This window comes from Poecilia mexicana, unplaced genomic scaffold, assembly GCF_051168715.1.
Source record: "Poecilia mexicana isolate PSO_F unplaced genomic scaffold, ASM5116871v1 scaffold_2, whole genome shotgun sequence".
NCBI lineage: Eukaryota > Metazoa > Chordata > Actinopteri > Cyprinodontiformes > Poeciliidae > Poecilia > Poecilia mexicana.
In genome coordinates, this window is record NW_028263371.1 from 17,571,745 (window position 1) to 17,592,365 (window position 20,621).

General features: G+C 39.4%; 1 protein-coding gene across 1 annotated transcript in view; it reads left to right on the top strand.

The window, feature by feature from the left end:
• Positions 1-18,983: 18,983 nt before the first annotated feature.
• kcnh3 (potassium voltage-gated channel, subfamily H (eag-related), member 3) overlaps positions 18,984-20,621 on the top strand; it is a 65,153-nt gene continuing 63,515 nt past the window's right edge. The window contains exon 1 of the mRNA XM_088012187.1: positions 18,984-19,220. Within this exon, the coding sequence (XP_087868313.1) occupies positions 19,091-19,220 (130 nt within the window). The 5' untranslated portion in view covers positions 18,984-19,090. The remainder of the gene's footprint in view (positions 19,221-20,621) is intronic.

Below are 20,621 nucleotides of genomic sequence, written 5' to 3' on the forward strand. Positions count from 1 at the left end.
TAGTACCAAGAGCACTGTCACAATATAATGATCATTTTAACAAATATTTGAAAACATTATTTTTGATCAAAGTTACATACTTTAAGGTATCATCACAGTCATGCGTGATAATTCTTTATTGTTTAGACGTTTCTATTTGACATCCTTACTATAATTTTTTTTAATATCCAGAGATTTAGTATTCAGTTCAAAGAACAAACTCCTCTAAAGCGTTCAGCCCCCTTGCAGGCTGTGGAACACTAATGACGTCTTCAAAACCTTTTCATGTCTCTGTGGTCAAAACATTTTGGGAATTTTTCTTGACATCGTCAAAAAAAAAAAAAAAAAGAGTATATGATTGCCTCTGAAATTGGAAAATCAATTTATTTAATCTTTTTTTAGGTCAAGCAGGACAGTTAGAGTACAGCGGAGGCAGTGATGTCATATTAGAGAGAGGAAACTGAAACCCACTGCGTTTATTTCAAGTCACACAGTCGGTAACAGTCAAGAGGATTTTTAAAGATGTTTTTTTTAAAAGAAAAAAAAAGAAATTGTTGGATGCAATTAAACACTTTGACAAAGTCTAAGAACTGAGATGAAACCAGACTGAGACACGTCAAAGCATTTGGTTATAGTTATTTGCAGACTCACTTTGTAGATTTTGCAGTGAACCTGAAGTTGAGTTTTTTTTTTTTTTTTTTAAGAAAGGAAGTTATCAACCAGCACATTTACTGAGTTACATGATGAAAGGGAGATGGGAGAATAAATTTGATTACAGGCTTCAGCTGAGCTGTCCTCAAAAAAAAAAAAAAACGTTTTATAATAATATCTCTTTGGGTAAGTGAAGCCGAAGGAAATGATGCTTTCAAATATAACAGAAAAATGATAAATCAGAGTGACGTCAATTACAGAGACCTTGGAAATATTTAGGCCCTTCATGATAATAAAGTCCAGAGTGTGTCCCTGAGTGTGTGTTGGCTGTTCAACATGTTGAGTCAAACTACAGTTCTTTAGTGTAAAGCTCAAATAAGTAGATTTTTTTATTTTATTTTTTCTTACTAAATTGAAATTAGTTTGTCGGGACGAATTTCACTATTATTTATGTAGATAAAACAAGTCCAGTGATTTTTTTTAACACCAGGTAAAGTTTTTTTCTCTCTCTGTATTAGAGCAGAACAAAACAACTGCTGATACAATAAGCTTATTTTGTTTTGCCTAAGAAAACGGCATTAGAAATGGCCTGCTTATATTTTCTCTTATGACATTAGTGCTGTGTGATAGTCATTGCTAAAAACCAAATTAAACCTACCTTTAAAAAAAAAAAAAAAAGCTGCTTGAGGTAACAAAGTCCACAGCAAGACGATTTTTAAACCTGTGTTTATTAAAAAACTAGCACGCCTAGCGGCTCTCTAACCGTAGATGTGTGACCTGCCTTTAATAATTCATCTTTTACAAGCAAAACTGTCACCACAGAAATGTCCAGCAGTTCTGTTTTTTTTTTGGGGGGAGGGGAGCTCTAACATGCATTTGAGTCGGTATGAGGAGAAAAAGGAGTCAACATGTCAACACCAGGAGAGAAGACACTTGTTTCTGACACCTTCAGGGCCGTTAACTTAAAGAGGAGAGAAAGGAGATGACAGCAAGAACAAAAAGGATGCTGCTGTTCACACGAGTTCCCTCCATGCCTCAGACAGGTCAGTCTGCCGCAGACTCCTGTTCCCTTTCATCTGACAGCCTGATGGAGAGGACTGAGGGTGTTGGTGGAGGGTCAGAGGTGAAACTGTGTGTGTGTGGGGGGGGGATATAAATTAGCTCAAATCTAGAAAATTAAAGCTCCAGCTTGCACATTTTGTGGTTTTTATGTAGGACTGGGCGATGAAAAGATTTTATCAATTCATCAAATTTTCTGTTTTTGGACAATTTAATTTCTGAAAAATCTGGATTTTTTTAATTTCATCAATGTATTTCTTTGGTTGTGTGAGTCAGCCGACCCAAGAACCACCATTTTGTTTGGCTGGAGAGTTTTACAGCTTCTAGTTATCAACTCAAAGAAATTATTGAAATAAAAGCCAGTTTTTTAAGATATTTTCTGTGATTTTTTATTTAATTTTTTAAGGAAAAAGGTAAAAAGAAAAAAAATTAAAATTGAAAATTACATTTAGCATAAATGTTCTACTTTTGTGTTTTTCCTACGGGGATCCTGAAGTCCAAACCACTTCATCAAATTGAATAACACAACGACATCGATGAAGCACAATCACAAATTCACTCCACCAGCGTTCTCTCAGCCCATCGATAACAAAGCAATAACTTTGCTTTGCAAAGTTTTTGACGCTACTTGAAGTTTTTTATTTTTTTTACACAATTTGTCCACTTAACCACAAACGTCTATGTATTTTACGTCTATGTGTTAATGTAAAATAAACACATAAATTTATTGTATGTATGTGTTTATTGACCGTTTTAGACGTGGTCTAAAATGACCGTGGTGTTTCCACCACCACTGGTAGAAACAAAGCTCCATTCATCTTCCTATTATCGGTGTCTCCGTATCTGGTGATGAACAAAAGAACCCCTCCAGCATGATGCTGCCATCACCAGAGGGACGGTGTGTTCAGGGTGATGTGTACAGTTAGTTTTTCACCTCACAGTCCCGTTCGCGTTAGCAGCAGCAGCTCAGTCTAATCAGCTCTGTGTTCTACATGTTTGCAAAAGTGAATCTACAACCATCACAGAGTGTTTACTAGAGGTAGAATTAAAATTTAGATAATATTGATACCAAGTCGGCATGGGTATTGGATGTATACTAGTGTGAAAAGATCACTGCTATGGTTTCTGATTTCTCAACTTTATACCCAAAAGAGATGTTGTTGTGATAATTGTTTGCACTTATTGAGGAAAAAACACACATTGGTGTTCTTCTGTTTTTCTGTTGATCTTCTTAATATCTTAAAGTATTTTGTAGATATCTCTAAACTTTGTTCAAATTCTTTACATAATTCAAAGGAGAAACCACAAAAATACCTAAATGTCAAAAGTCTGACATATCAAACCTAAATAATAAGTATCGGTATCAGTGTCAGTATTGTATTGATACCTGCAATAATCGCCCTGTATTGATTTGGTATCCAATCGATACCAACATGTGCAGTTTCACACACCTCTGGTATTTATAGACGTTGATGTTGAGACGTTTAGCATCATGTCTTCCTAATCTGCAATCCCATAAAACGAGGGTTCCCTGGAGTTATGCAACTCTCCCTTTCCAAGGGCATCAGAGGACACACGTCCACAAACACCCGCTACTATATCCACCTTTCAAAGCAGCAGCTCTTCAAAGGCACTTTGAAGGGACCCTGATTACCAAACTGCCTGTAACTATGATCCAGCCACAGCCTGCCCAACACAAAGAGAATGTCACCACAGACTCATGGGAAATCAACTACAAGATGAATTTTTTTGAATAGAAATGCATTTTGATATTCCCTCCATTTTACATCACCATAGAGGAAAGAAAATTATATTAGTGCTGTCAGTCGATTGAATTGAATTTATTCAGATTACTCACTCTCTAGTGTTGTGATTAATCACAGTTTAACTTTATATGTAAAATTAAACACAGTAACATTATAGCTTGAAATGTAAAAATGCACATTTTTAAAAAAAAATGTTTTATTGTCTCAAACCAAATTTGAGACAATAAAATTTGGTTTGGAAAACATGTTAGTTTTCCAGGTCTTCATATTCAGGAAGGTTTAAAAGAAGTAATTTTGTTTCAAATGTAAACATGTCTGTCTGTCTGTCACACTAACAGCCGTTCGTAATAATCCTGACAGGTTTCCAGTCAGACAGTTCGCTGCATATCAGCAGGAAAAGAAAAGTGACAAACAGGAAAAAAGGGAGAAACACAAAAAGCCACAGACATCAAAGTGAAAGGGAGGGGAAGGCGGAGTGGACCAGCACCGTGTGACCAGAATGAAGCTGCGTTGTGCTGGTGATGGATGCTGGCCTGCACCGTGCGGCTGGTCGGGTCCCCATCAGACCACCTGTGTGATGTGCTCTGCCAGTCAACGCATTCTGTGCTGGTCCATTTAAAATGACCTTTCGTCAGCAACCGGTGCGTCTCGGCCCGCTTCGCACGGAGCGCGGTTCGCCCTCATCAAACTGCGTGATCCATTATTGATTTTTCAGAAAGGACTCATCCTTTTTGGGGTATTCACAGCGGGGTTCAAGGGCAGCTTCAGAAAGGCGCTCTCGGGGTTTTCACGCCAAGGGAGGCAGTGTACAAATGGACTACACTTATGCAGAGCTGCAGTCCTATTGACCCCTCCAAAGTGCCTCACACTCTAAGCCACGCTCACCTGTTTTGCGCGTATTCGTGGAGCCCTTTTACCGTGGATGTTTTGCTTTTCATTGATACGCGTTTGCTGCCTGCGTCCTCGGCGGAGCCAGAGATCTCCTGATTCGCATACGAGCGATTCGACCTTCTGAGCCACGGCCGCTGTGGAAACTATACATGTAGCATAAGAGAGCTGCGGTCGCACTCAAGAACACTTCATCTACATGTCCAAGCACGGCAGCTGATGTCTGCCGCTGGAACATCTGCAGGAGTTAAAGCATTGGTCTAAATGAGGCGCAGCTGTGTGCATATGAAAGGAGTCAAGTGCTGTTTCTGTTTGTTTTTCCATCAGTAAAAGCTGTTTTGATTACAGCTTACACATTTTGTTTGCAGGACTAGAAGGAGATACGAGACATTCACTCCCCTCAAACCTTTCCACAGTTTGTGACGCTGCAATCAAAATGTAAAGGATCCAGCAAACGAGGAATAAGGTGCTCTGATGAGATGAGATTTTAAAAAAAATAAATAAATAAACGGGCGTTTGACGTAGGTACGAAACAAGATGAGAGAAAAGAGTCAAGATGAATCTTTGTTTCTGTTGTACCACAAGCAACAGATTTATTTCAAACTATGTAGAGATTAATAATTTTAAAAAAAAGAGCAGTGCAGCCATAAATTGGAAAGATTAAAATTGATGAAGACGAAACCGTTATTTCAAATGTGTAAAAGAACAAATCTCAGCAGAGAAAAATAAAAACTAATAGGAGTAAGAAATTAAACTTTCACATATAGTTTGAGAAGACTTGGGAATAATTCAGTAGATGAGTCTGGAATCCAAATATTTTCCACATTTTAAATCCTTAGAAATTTAGAAAACAGTCTTAATATTCTAACTCATAACACCCATTTGATTCAGAGAACATTTTCTAAACATCAATTTTTGGTAACTGGTTATTTCTGGTGCTGTACATTATTTGACCAGCTTTGAACATATTTGACCAGATCCATAAATCTGACCATGTTTACCTTCGTTTGTGATTGACAACCTGAACAACACATTACATACATACGTCTAAACTGTTACAGCGAGCCATTGATCAGAGTTATCTGCTAAATGCTGTGGGATTACGAAAGCTGATGCTGCACGTCACCTTGAACGCACCGTGGAGGAGCTGCTGCTCGGTGGATTCCCTTCACAGTCCACAGGCTGAGGATGAAATGATGCAGAGTTTACACAGTTAAATGAAATACGTTCAAGTTTATTGTGATGTGACAAAATATGATTAAGTTCAACTGAATACTGTATTAGGTCTATATTTTATGCACCTTATAAATGAGCTGAAACAGTTGTTTTCCATCAGAGCAGCATTTTTTCTTTCTTTCTATTGTGTTGGTCGAGGATTTCCCCATAAGCCTGGCAGCCTGCCAGGCTTTACTTTCCCTCCCCGCCAGTCTACATCTAGGTCTGTGGCTGACGAATTGAAGTGGGTGTGTGCGCCAGTTGCGTCGGCTGCTCCCCTTCACGTTGTCCTCAATTTCTTTTTTGTTTTTGTACATCGGCATGGAACAGGTTTGTTTGTGCCGGCATTTCTATAAATTCCTCGACTTGGGCTCGTTTTCAGAGAACACTGGACCTGCATGGCTGAGTCACGGTCGCGAGCTTAAAGGTTCACACTGAGCGGTGAAGCTTTTGCACTATTTTCTGAGAACGAGCTCTCAGAGGGGGTTCAGACGAGCTGCCGTACAGGTTAACCTGCTCTGCAACGGCACCTTCCAAATTCTTCAGCTCGAGTGTAAGATGGCGCTCCTTTGCACAAAACGGTAGGATTTAGGAAAGAAAACGAAACCTGAATACAATAAATACTTGAATTGTGTGCACAATAATATTTAGCTTTTTTTTTTTTAGTTTTCTTACTCATCACTATGCATATCTGGTAAAATCTCTTTCATTTATTTTGCTTTTAAATATGGCCGTCTTTACACAGTTTGTCTTAACTCATTGAATACTTGATTAGGATTTTAATCCAAGTGCAAAAAAATTACTTTTATTTAAATTGTATGTTTTGTGTTTTCCTAGTATTTTAACACTCTTTAGTTGGTGCTTCAATATCATGAATAATGTATTCTCATACCGCATAATTACCTAGTAATATTTTCACATTTCCTGTCAGGTTTTAATGTTTTGTTTTGTTATTTTTTTATCCATAAAATCAGCAGGTCACTGGTGGACTGCCCTGGCTTAGCGGGTTTTCTGAGGGAAACTGTGTTTATGTTATTTACTCGACATTTTTCTATCTTTGTCTCAGCAGGGTGTCTGTCTCCTGCTAAGTATCTTGCAGACATTAAGAAATGTAGCAAGGCCTGCAGGTAGTTTTATTAACTCTTCAAATAAACACAACTCCAACTGGCTGCAGGCTTTTTCTTTCAAACATCATACAAAGATTTTTTTTGGTCCAACAAAAGAGATTTACCAATGAGGTCTATAATAAGTCAGCTTCTTTGGAAAGCGTAGGAGAGCATGTGCAGACTTTAATGAAAAGAGTGTGTGTGTGTGTGTGCGTGTGTGTGTGTGTGTGTGTGTGTGTGTGTGTGTGCGTGTGTGTGTGTGTGTGTGTGCGTGTGTGTGTGTGTGTGTGTGTTACCCACTCATTCAGTGAATTTCTGCTTCCGATTAATCATCTTCAGTCAGTGGGCAAGAGGAAGTGCACACCCTTGAGTTTTCACCAATCCATCACAGAGCTAATGCAGAGAGAAACGCAACCAACAGTTCTGTGTTTCTGAACAGAGCAGAAACTCGGCTGAGCCAAACGTAAAGAAACAGAAACTGAAGGAGCACACCGTCTTCAATCACACAGCAGGCAGTAAGGAGTGCAAGGTAACGCTTTATTTGACCAGGTGTGCATAAACATGACATAACATCTGTCATGAACGTGAACGAGTCTTTATGAATGTCTATGACAGTTGTTATGAAGTGTAATTTGGTAAATAATGACACTTTTAATGCAAAGTTGCTTTAAAAGTTGCATTGAAAGTCCATTAAAAGTTCCAACTTTGCATTAAAGTGTCATTATTTCCAAAATAAGACAAAGTTGGCAATGTGCATTAATGGACATTTAAAGCAACTTTGCATCAAAAATGTCATAATTTTCCAAACATTCATAAACACTCTTTCATGTTCATAACAGGTGTTATGTCATGTTTATGACAGTGTCATGTCAGTGTTATGCACACCAATCAAATTGATCTTATTTACATAAAGCCAGCTCTAAGCAAATGATTCAGAGAACTTTACAAAAATATCTGGTTATTTAGCTATAAATATCTGCAAAAGAAAGAAAATAAGAATAAAAATCTTACTAAGTGTTTTTGGTCCAGTGCACTTCATATAGGACAAAACTAACTTACAAGAAGGAAGACAGAAAAACTTATTTTAAATCAATAGTCACTAATATTAAAAAGCAGATTATTTCTCTTATGGGAAAAATATATTGTATGTGAAATCATCTGTCAGTGGAACTAGAGCTTTTTACTAAGCCGTTACAAGCTCCTATATTTTGTTGAAAAGTTACTTGTAAGTTATTTTTATACATCAAGTGCATTGATGCATTTAAACTAGAAACTACACCAAACATACTTGGTAAGATTATGCGTTTTTGCTGTGTACAGAAAGATTTACTTCAATTTAATCATGCAGACAAACGTAAAGCCAGTCACATACATTTCAATCCAAAGAACAGTTTACTATCTAAGACAGCCCAGCTGATTGAACGCAGTCGCTGCGTTTTTCAGCAGTCTCCTCCGTAATGAGTGTGTGACGGCAGCGGAGGGGGCGGCGGCCCCCCTGCTAGGCAGAAGGACAACATTTTGTCCTCGACACTGATGTGTTAAAAGCATTGATGCACGTTGGTGTTTAGCTTGACCTTGTGATCTGAACCACTGAAGAAGATGATGCTGGTTCTGATAGAAGGGAATCAGACCACACAGTTCACCTCAGCTTCTGACATGTGTGGTTTTAATCAGGATGTCCTTGTTGACATCCATTCTCAGGCGAAAGCCTCTCTAATGGCTGAGCTTCAGAACTGGACAATGGGCACAAGACATAGCCTTGCTTCAGCGATGTTGTAGACGATGTACACGCTTTAATAGAAATGTCCATTTTCCCAAAAAGTTCAGGAATGGTTTACAGAGAAGGTTTTTTTTTTACTTTACTTCCAACTGAGCATCAATGGAACGTGCAAAACAACCAGGTCTGAACCCCAAAGGCTCCGTTTTATAAATTAGCATCTCACTCTTACTAGGGCGGTGTTACGTATTTAACAGGCATGTAATGTCATTTTATTGCATTATCAAGCCACTACGTTACCTTTAGTTATTATAATTGTGCTGTATATATCGAACATAACTTAGAAGAGTTGACTTTGTAATTTGACACCTTGAAATTGGACTCTGTCTCTTTAAGAAACTCCTGTCTTTCCCAACACTCTCAATCGTCATCACAGACTCACTGTGCCGTTTACAGACGTTCGTAGGCGTGTCGGACTGAGAAGTGGCTCCTGTGATGTGCCCAGCAGGCTTGCAGTTCCACCTGGTGTTTGCTAACTGCTGCTGCCGCTAGTCTGGAGGAGCTGAGAGGCGAAGACTGCAGCCCTGAGGAGGAGCTTTGTGGAAACAGTCGGGGCTTAGTGAGAGCGAGCGTTTAGCCGCCCCTGAATGGTTGCCAAGGGAGATTGAAGGATTCCTGAAACATGCATGAAAGAATCAATGCGACACTCCAGGCATGTTTTTGTTGACAATATACATACAAATTAATTGACTTTTAATCATATACATTTATATAATGCATTTGCTTTTAGTTAAAGGCAGTCATAGCAGTAAATATTTTATATTTTGACTTATTTTCTATTGCTATATAAATTTCAAAAAAGATGCACAATGACACACCATCTTTATTGGAGCCATTGATGCATGTTGGGTTTAGATGCCTGCGGCAGCAAATGGGGAACCAACAAGCTACGCTGCAAAAACACAACATTGGTCTAATTTCTAATGCAAATATCTTAGTACTCTTGAAATAAGATCAAATTAACTCAGAAGTCAATTTTAAGCAGATTATTTTTCAATGAAAAATCTTGGTATGAGAAATAATTGAACTATCACTTTTTCATCAATATTATGGAATTATTGACTTAAAACACGCTGCAGTATCTTGCTGAAAAGTTTCAGTTCTGTCTTATTTCAAGTGAACTGAGGTGCTTCCTCTAGAAACTCAACCAAGACGTCTTAGTATGATTTGCTGTTTTGCAGTGCGCCATGCAGTTTGTGCCTGGAAATAAATGAGAGTTCCTGACCTGAATTTGGTTAGGAATGACCGAACCGAACCAGGCCGCGGGTCAGCGCCGGCGTCCCTAATGATGCTTTTGAGCACAGGAGCTGCTCTTTTTTCATGCTGCCATATTAATCCGTTTGTTCTCCCGTTCTCTGTGACGACACATCCTGCTCTTCCAGATGTTCTCTAATCCAGTTACATGTTGGGTTGCTTTGAGGGGTGGGAAGGCGATTCAATCTCAATTTGGTTTCCAAATTCTGATAATCCAATAAGAGAGCAGCGCCACAATCAATTGGAGCTGCACAAGCAACACACTGAATCCTCCCATTCACATGAAACGCACACTTTTACTCACACGCACACACACACAAATACACTGTCTAATGTAATCATCTCACGTTGTTGCTGGGCCGGTGTGCTGGATTATTCATCAAAGCTGGGCAGCTGCTTTGCCTTCAGGCATGTTTGTAGGATGGATCCCTAGTTGGTCCATCTCAGCTTCTACTTCAAGGCTGCAACTCGCTGTGAAAACATCAGACAGCCCACTGGAAATAATCAATCCACTTCGCAAATGACGAGAGTTTGTGATGCTCTTTACTTTTCCAAGCTAATATTCTTCATAAGCAGACTAAACTCTCGTAAGTTCGTCTAACTCCTGCTGGTGTCATTATGGGTTCATTGCCTGAAGCGTCTTTGTTGTCTGCTGGATGTTTCAGTTGTTTGTTTCTTTCTGAATGAACGATGGATGCTATCGGGATGCTTATTCATATGTTTCCCTCCACCACGTTTTAATTTGAGTTCGTTTTTGTGGTGATATTGTACATGATTTTTCCCTTGAGATTGCCGTCACAGAGAATTGTTGTGTGTCCTGGGTTTTTTTTTGTTTGTTTGTTTTTTGCTGCTTTGCAAGGTTTGACCACACTGTTACTCTGCAAAAACACAAAATCCTACCAAGTGTTTCTAGTGCCAATATCCTAGTACACTTGATATGAGGAAAAAATACATATTTTCAGCAAGATATATGGCCTTGTTTAATGTAAATATTGATTTTTTTTAAAAAGTGCTAGTTCAACTGTCAAATTATCCCAATTATATCAATACATTTTTCCCATGTTAGAAGTGAAATTATCTGCCAATGGAAGTTGTGGTTTTGCATCAGTATTAAAGAGTTATTGACTTAAAACAAGCTCCTGTATATTTCTGAGAAAATACTTGCAAGTTAGTTTTGTCTTATTTCAGGTGTGCTAAGATATTTGCAATAGCAACTAGAGCAAAAACAGTTGGCAAGATTTTGTGTTTTTGCAGTGTGATATTGCTGATAAATCTGTATTTATTTAAATGGAGGATTTTTGTGTGTGTGTGTGTGTGTGTGTGTGTGTGTGTGTGTGTGTGTGTGTGTGTGTGTGTGTGTGTGTGCGTGCGTGTGTGTGTGTGTGTGTGTGTGTGTGTGTGTGTGTGTGTGTGTTATTCCAGTATTGAAATTTAAAGCAAGTACTGCAGGGGAAAAAAACAGCTAAAATCCTAAATTTGTTGCTCAAATCTATATTTAAAAACATTAGTTGGCTTTTTTTATTATTTTTTTTTTTAAAGTTCTTTAGAGCCACAGAAAGTCCAAAGAGCCACCTGTGGGGCTGGAACCACAGGCTGCAGATCCAGGCTCTCTGTGGAATAACTCACTTCGTGAAAGGAGTGAGGGGAAAAAATTAAATATTCTATGATATTCTAAAGCTTTGAGCTGGACTTGAATACTGAAGTTTGTTTTTTTTTAGTTGGTCCATATTCACCAGTAGAGGAGTTCTTCTTGTCAGCTCCTCTGCAAATTAAAAAGCACGACCAAAGGTCATGTATGGTTCATTTGAAGGGAACTTCAAACAGGAAGCTCATCAGTCGTCTTCACAGGACACGAGAAATCTAAGGGCCAGATATTCAGACAGAGAGAAAACTAATAAGGGAATGAGGAATATGTTGCAAGGCAATAAAATCTACTCTCACTGCTCTTTTCTTTCACTTTGTTGTCTGGGTGCTCTCAGTTTTTGAAGTGATCAGGCAGCATAAATATAAAGGAGAGAGGTTCATCTAAAGGAAAAAGATCACAAATATTTTCTCGGACTGGGTCTGGGAACTGCAGCAGAGCTTAACTGGCAACCGAGCGATTCATCTAATCGTAACTGTAGGAATAAACACTGCGTTGTTTTTTTGTTTTGTTTGTTTTTAGTAGTGCCTATTATATGACATTGTTAGCATGGATCTGAAACTCGTAGGTACCTCCTGTCCTGCCGCCTCACTTCCTCTGAACAAAGAGGAAGTGACGGCGCCCTATAGGTAACCACCTATAGGGCGCCCTGGGCCCTATAGGTGGTTGCCCAGGGCGCCAACTGCTGAAGAGGGCGTTGGTGGGCTTACTCGGAAAAAAAAAAAAGAAAAAGAAAATCTCCCAGAGTTAAATAAACAAAATTTGTATTTTTTGACAAAAAAAATGACAAAAAACAAAAAAACAATTTGTTTAATGTCAAACTGAAAACTGATTTTTACAAAATAAAAACAATTGAATAAAAATATTTAATATATGTCCAGTCCATCGCAGATGTAAGTGGAAGAAAGTTGTGTAGTCTGATGGGCCAAAATGAAGCTTTTCAGCTGTCAGACCAGATGTTGCATTCCTACTGTGAAGCATGGTGGCAGCAGCATCATTGTGTGGGGGAGCAGACCCTGGAGGGACTGCAAAGGTACAACCAAAGAATCGTCGACTAAGATACTGACTTGAAGGGGGTGAATATTTATGCACTCTATTGTTTTATGTCACTTTTTAAATATTACCTTTGTTTTTGTAGATGTCCACTTTCAAATTGACACAAAAAACAAAACACTAGATGTTTTTTGTTGGGGGGTTTGTTGCTATTTTTTGACAAATGTAAAAAAAAAAATAGTTTTATTGTAAATTATATTTTTTTAAATTAATGTAGGCTTGGTAAGTAGAGTCTCTACTTAGTTTTAACAGAAAATGATTTAAAAAAAACAAACAAACAAAAAAAACCAGAAAATATCCACAGATTAAATTATTGGACTGTGCCTTTATTGCTGGTGAGGAGCAGAGCTGCTCTAAATGCTGTTTGGTCAGAACGTCTCTCTCTTTATCAGGTTATTTTGCTTATTGGATGAAAAAGCTGCTCTTGTTTTTACGTTTAAGGTCTGGTTTCCTCATGCCAGTAACATTACCTGAAACCGCTGCTGTAGCTGCTGTGGAACTTTTTTTTTTTTTTTTTCACTTTCTAACTCCGTGATCCCAGCTAAATAATTTATGTTGAACACATCCAGGAGTCTCTCTGCTGCAGGTTCAGGTTCTGCTTGTTCTGTTCAGCAACAGGCAAATAAATCCAATCTACTTCTGTCCTGGACAGACGCAGAGAGAACACACATGGTTACTGTAAAAGCACATTTTTTGCTGTGCTAATAAATTGGTTAAAGCTTCAAACTTTTCCAAATCTCCAAAAGGACAAAAAAAAAAAAAAAAACAAACAAGGTGCACTGTAACTTCCGAATTTATTCCAGTTTTCCTTCTGACACAGTTTTCCCTCATATTTGACCTTCTCAAAAGCGCTCCATTTTAGAGGACAGATTTTTATTTATGAGTAAAAACTATCTCCAGATAAATAGCATGTCCCTTACTTTGAGTGAAAACAGCTGCAGCATGTAAATGTCTGTGTAATTTTGGAGTCGATTCATACAAAGGAACACTGATTGTTTTAAAAAAAAGAAGTCTCACTCACTTTTATTTTTTAACAATTATGAATTCATCTGATTAAAATCAGATGACTTTCATTGTCAGATTAAAGTCGAGGGACTTCAATCAGACAATGTCAGATTTCTGAGGAAAAAAGTCAGAAAATAAAAGTGAGAATTCCAAGAAAAAGAGAGGATTCTGAGAATTAAGTCAAGATCCTAAGAAAGAAGTCACAATCCTGAGCAGAAAGTCGGAGTTCTGAGGAAAAAAGTCTGAATTCTTAGGAAAAAAATCCGATTTTCTTTTTTTTTTTTTTTTTTACTTGAGTGGCCCCAGTCCTCTTCTGTATAAAGTCCCAGGAAGTGAAATAGATAACTAAACATTACATAATGTTGGTCCACTTCCTGTCCAAACCTCCCCAGCACTTTCTCAGCTTTAAATTAAGACTCCGAAAAACAGAATAGTCCATTCATGGTAATATATTTTTGAATGCTGCATGCAACAGTAACCTTGTGAGGATGTTTACAACCATGTTCTGGATCTGAGCTGAACTTTTCAGTTATTTCAACCATAACATTTTCTGCAAAAACAGATTATTTCACTTTGAACAATCATAACATTCTCTCCTAATCTTCTAAGGAAGGCCCTCTGACCTGAGGGGATAAACGAGCAGAAGGCGTTTACACAGCTTCTCGAATGACCTGGTATTAAATGTGTAGCTGCCTTTCTCTGGTGTCACTAAAAAAACTGAAAAGCGTCATTAATTTATTAAAAAGGCTCTTCTCTGCCCCAGAGTTCTCAGCCTGCTAACTAGAAGTTTGGGCTGCAGAGTTGAGGCTGCGGGAGCCGCTGATGAATGATTCATTAGATATTTTTTAAGGTGTGTTGGAGCAGAATGGAGGGCAGAAATGATGCCATCCTCAGACAGACGGGCTGGGGGTCTTTGATGAGCAGGAGAAGCGGTTCCTCCAGGCTCTGCATGCAGATCAGACTGATGTGGTGGAGAATAGACCTAGGCTCCTTGGATAATGGTTGACGGCTTGATGGGATTTTTTGCTATATATTGGCAACAGATCTTTAAAACTACCCGGTAACAATGCTTTCTTTGCACTTTAAGGTGAATGAATGATCGGACATCGCTTACAGCTGGTTGAAAAAAAACAACCAAAAATAAATTCTAAATATTTTTTTTTACATATGTAACTTTTAAGAAATAAATATTTCTTTTACATATTTGTTGAAAATGTTGTCGTGATAGTATGGTATGAGGCATAATCTGTGAAAAAATTGTGTTTCTCTGCTTTCTCCTAATGCTAACTAGAAACAACCAATCAGAGCCAGGAGGCGGGTCTTAGCGTGGTGAATGACCCTCTGTGTGGCGCTGCCCATTCCCTCTCACCTTCCCTCCCTTTCTCTGTGCTACGCTGCAGCCAGGTGGCCACTAGCGGTGGCTATGCTAACTAGCATGACACCGATGACGGCAGATAAATGGTTTTCCTGTAGTGGTAAATTGTTTCTCTGCTAGTGGCCCGTCGAGCAGCGAGTACACTAGGTTGATTGACAGCGCTAAGCTGCTTCTCCTGGCTCTGACTGGCTGTTTTTGGTCGGGAGTGGAACGTTTATTGAGACAGTAGTCACAGATTATTTGTCTCATAACAAGCTGTCGCAACAAAAACATATATATTTTATTAAAGTTAAGCTTTAAGGAAAGTTTTAAGTTCAGTTTTGCGTAATATTATCTTTTCTGAGAGAAATGTAGTAAAATTCCAGCACATCTTTCTGGACACAACACCGAGCGTCGCCGTGCGGGGTTTAAGCGCCTTCACTGATAAAACGTTGTGGTACAAAAGGCCAAGGACAGCACAAAGCGTCCATTGTGAACGATCCGTATCACATTTTCCTCTTTCGGCTCTGTTCTGGGCGGAAGGCTGTGCAGAGGGCTTCACCTGGGACAGAGCTCAGCAGCCTGACATTTGAGGTTTTTCCTCAGGTAGCCCGACAGACTCAGTCCAGAGAGAGTAAGGTGACAAACTGATGAGAATGAGGACGTAAAGCACATTACAGCGGCGTCATGGCTGCAGCATGTCATCTGTCTGGGTTAGATGAGGCCTATAAGGCTCAATTTCAGAATCAAAATGTATTCAGATGTTTGTTCAGTGAGCCCTTAAAATTGAAGATATTGTGCAAATAGTCAGACGGCCAGCGCTCCTTTACAGAAGGAGATTGTCCCTCTGCAAGATGGAGGGGCTGTTTCTCCATGGTTACTAATGATTAGGTGTGTAGCTTCTCCATAATGCAGCTCTTGGTTGCACCTTACTAATCTCACTTACTTATGAAGAACATGAATGTTAATCTTCTTACCTTGTAAAAAGTGTTTGCTGCCAGTCCTTCTGACTGACTGCTGCTATCCTTCTTCCCATGTCCAAAGTTTACAATAAAATGACAAGTTTAGTTTAAATCCTCGTCTGTTTCTGCAGCCGTCCTCCGTTACAGCAGCGTTAGGCCACCAGCTGTCTGTTTTCGGCCTGTGCACAGGATGTTTTAACGCCTGTGATGGCAGAGCAGGACGCTTCCTAAAGAGAGTGACATCATGTGCAAAGGGTCAATAGCGCCCTTTGATAAACATTTAATACGTATGAAATCAAAGCATCCAAATTCAACCAGTTTTGTGGGTGGAGTGGATTTGAACTTCCTCTTGATTCAAACGGTCAATCAGATGTGAAGGGATTCAGCCTGGGGTTAGGGTTAGTTCAGGAAGTGTTTCCATCTTGATCCTAACCCGACAACGTCCAACTTTATGAAAATCACATAAGTCCCACCACGTTCCACACGCCGACAGCCTCAAACGGTTCCTCTGCGTAACGCGAGTCCATACGTCGTCGGCTCTGATTGGTGTGACGGAACCAAATGACGCGCAGTCGGTGAGTCAGCGAGCAGAGGGTGATCTTGATGCTCTGACATTTGTTCGTGATGCTGGAGTTGCTAAGGAGACAAAAATAAATGGCAGCATATGTATCCAACTTCCAGTGTATTTCTGATGCTTGAGTATGGCCCCCCTCCGGCCCTCCTCGCCTCCCTCAACCCAGCTCAGTCTATTGTAGCCTTTGAGTTGCCGGCGTGACGCCACGCTGCCCGTCTCCAGCAGCAGCTTCCCACCTTGCTTCCTTTTACTCACTTCTAAACCGTCTTACAGGGAAAAATACTTCAGACATGCATAGAGCTGTGGAATATGCTGAAAGCTGTTTTTGTCTCATAGCATTAATAAGTTAAATAAAATGATGCAAATTATTGTTGCAATTTTTTTTTTTTTTTTGAAAAATAGACAGTACAGCTCATATTAAATTATAATATGTTTTTGCATTTTATTTAGGAGAAAAAAAACATACAAGTTTGTTTTTCTACTGTTTCTGGTTATCTTGTTAATATGTTTTTAAAGTATTTTGTGGACACCTGAAAACTTTACTCAAAATCTAAGATTTTAACAAAATAATGTGAAAGGGGGGGGGGGGGATCACAAAAACACCTATATGTCATACTAAATAATTAAAAAGTGCATCGGTATATCGGTATGTATCGGTGTTGGCGATACTGTCCCGGTATTTATTTGGTATCAAATCGATATTAAAATAGCATCGCCCACCTCTGCTGTACATAAAGGGATGGACCGCCAGCCTGTCACCTGTTGTTGTGAGGATCCAGGTGCTGGTAGTTTTTACCTGGAAATGCTGCCAAGCGTGGGACCCTGAGTAAACACTCCTGCAGCACATCCAGACCTCTGGGTATCCGGTGACGTCAGCACCGATTCCCAGTGGAGGAGGAAGCAAAGCAGGAAGGTGGTCCTCTCTTCTCCCAGGAGAACAAAAAAAAAAAAAAAACACAAGAGAGCAGGAAGGGGAAGAAAGGTTCATGTTTCAAACACAGGAGTAATTAGCTGATATGGATCGTGTAATGGTTGCTTGAGTGACTGATGGTCCGAAGGATATTACACGCTATTAACATGGGGATTCAGCCAACACTGGTACCCTCTTCACCGCGCGTTGATGTGGTCTTAGGATGGTCTTTTTATGCTCCTTTGATGAGTTCCTTTCCTCAGCACTTCATTTTAAGCTGCCTAATGAGCTCAAGGCACACACACACGCACACACAACTTGTGAATCAGCCATCAGATATTTAATATGTGTTCTTACGGGCCCTCGGCGCTGATGGATCGATGAGAACGACGGAGCTCAACGTAATAGATTGTCCCTTTCGGATGAACATCTACATGCGTGTGCATACACACATTTGTCAGGAGAACGCTGATTAACAGCCAGAATGTGTTTGAAGGCAGCGAGCAGCGTGTGCTCCTGCCTGATTGTAACCGGAGGGCGGACACGTGAGCTTCTGGTGGCATCAATTACAGAAAGCTCGCGGTTTTGCGATGACTCTTGTCATGTTTACTTCACCCGATCGATTCTCGTTAGCTGCCGTCTCCCGAGCCTCCAGCGGGCCGCCTGGGCTCTTCGCGTTGGAGTAAAAAATGGGCCCAGAACTCGCTTTAAGGATTTCTTTGTGTCTCCGTGTTTTAGTTCTCTGATTGCTGTGAGATTCAACCTGCAGGGCATAAAAATATTTGACAAGCAAATATTTTTTTTGCGTGTGTGTTTGTAGGAACCAGAAAAATGTCTTTGATGTACCTCAGTCGGCTTTCATGCTATTGGTTCTGAACAAATCTTTAGCTGTGGAAGCACACAGACCCAGTTCTGAATCTTTAGTTTACCACCATTTTTATTGGACCTCTAGTTTTAGAAATAGTCCAAAAATAATAATAATAATAATAATTTGCAGCACATTGTTGCATGTTGAGGTTCACTGCTGACAAAAATTGGAAGAAAAGAAACCCTGAAACAACCTATTCTGAGTCGCTGAAAAGCTGATGGATGCGGGTAGAAAACTGTTGTGTTTGTTGCATCACTTTGTCCTGCTGTCCTCTGTAACTGTCCAGCATCAGAGGTGAAAGGTCATATGTCAAACTTAAACGATAAAAAGCATCGGTATCAGCGATACTTGTCCTGTATTTACTAAATATGAGGCTGATACAAAAACTATGAAGCTTCACACACCTTCAGTTTCCTGTCAGTTTGCACATAAATGAGCTAACTCAGTTAGCTACAGCTAAAGGGCGCTTCCACCCAATTTTGCTCTGCCTTGAGTGTCTTTGATCTGCTCTAGTTTAAAAACGAAAATACTGGCACACGTCAGACCTGGACCAGATTACGCTACTCTGATAGCAGACTATTTAAAACTAGATTTGTGAAATATTGAGTAATATACAGGATATATATTTGATAAATTATCAAAAAATAAACCATTTATAAGTTGATTGTTAGGAGTGTATTGACATTAAGTAGTCAGCAGGTTCTAAAATGTAAGTGTTTGTTCTCATGCTTGGTTTTTAAAAATGGGGTATTAGTTACTGTAGACAGGAAATGAAAAGTTTCTTCCCACTAAACTCCAACCCCTAATCACCTTTATTTTATTAAAACGTTGACATATTGGTATCCCATGTTTATGGTGTTGCACAACACTCTCTATGAGTGTAATCTGGCTGTTCTGACCGCTGTCCTGTCTGTCCTCCGCAGACAGTAACTTTGTCCTGGGGAACGCCCAGGTCCAGTCCCTGTACCCCATCGTCTACTGCTCCGACGGCTTCTGCGAGCTCACGGGTTACGCCCGCGCCGAGCTCATGCAGAAGAGCTGCGCCTGTCACTTCCTGTACGGCCCGGAAACCAGCGACCGCTCCACAGCCCAGATCCAAGGAGCACTGGACGACAGGAGGGAGTTCAAAACGGAGCTGGTGTTCTACAAGAAGGAAGGTGAGACCAGAACCTGCAGAGTTCTGGATCCGTCAGCAGAAACACTGAGAGTCACTTCAGCTCCTTCTGTTTATCCTGGACGTGTTTATGATCATGTCAGTTCTTTGCTTTTCCTGAGTATTCATAACACTTCAACTTTCTCGCATTTTGTCGCAATATAAGAAGTTTTATTGTATTTTATTAGGATTTATTATTGCCATTGTAGATAAAAAAAAATACAAATTAAAATAAAAAGGAGAAGTAAATTCCCACCAAAAAACAGAAATTTTGAGATTTATCTCAGAAATTGTTCAGAAAAAATAAGAAATTTTCTGAGTTGCAAAAGTAAACATTTTTTTGTACTTTTGAGACTAAAATTTTCAGGGTTTTTTTCAATATTTTCTCCTATAAGTACTTTTTAACATTAAGTAATATTGAACATCTGACTGACCTTGAGCTGTTTTGCAAATAAAAACAGACAAAAATTTCTATTTGAAGATTTGAAGATGTCATCAGTATTTTGGCAGTATTTCCGATATTCAAAACAAAAAACTGACAATAATTATTGATATCGGCCGATATGATACCCTTACTTGCTCCATCCAAGAAAGACACATTAAATCCAAGAAAATTGACTTTGTAGCTGTAATATCTGCATTTGTAGCTGCATCACAAAATGCAAAAAAAAAAAATTTCCAGGGAATGGAAACTACAGCAAAGCACTGAGACCTGCTGTCCCTGAGCTGCTGTTTGGTCCATAAGACAAAAACAATCCCGTTTCTCATTCTGTTGCAGCCGTGTAGGAAGATGCATTTCCATGTGCAAACTGGAACGGTTAGCTGGCTGGTTGTCTCCACTAAGAAGCCACTTTTACTGGACGAAGCCTGCGTGTTGCAGAGAATCAGCCGCAGGGTCGAATCAGTTATGCAGACTCTGCTGAGGTTGTTGTAAACGTTGTCAGATTCGTTGTTGCAGCAGAACGTGAGAGCAAACGTTGCATCACTGCAAGTCATGATACTAAAAATGTGACATGATTTTTCTGCCTTTTTACTAACGTCGCCTATTGTGCAGCCAGACAGAGAGAAGGGTAGGAGTTGAGTTGGCTTCAAGAAACTACAAATGATTTAATTTATCCTAAAAAAAAAAAAAATAAAACATCAATCCAAAGAAAAACAGGGGGAAATCTAAAATGATTGAGTGGAATGAGACTTGTGAAAGAAATAGAGAAGAAAAAAAATCTTCTGGTTAATCCACTTTGAGAAAGCGTGGAAGTTAAAAGGTAAAAACTCAGCTGAATAAAAACAAAGACAAATGGGATACACATATTTTAAGTGTCACATGGGACACATGTCTACCACATGCCATCCATGTTCCACATGTGTATCATATCTTACTGTCTCACATATTTTAACATGTGAGACA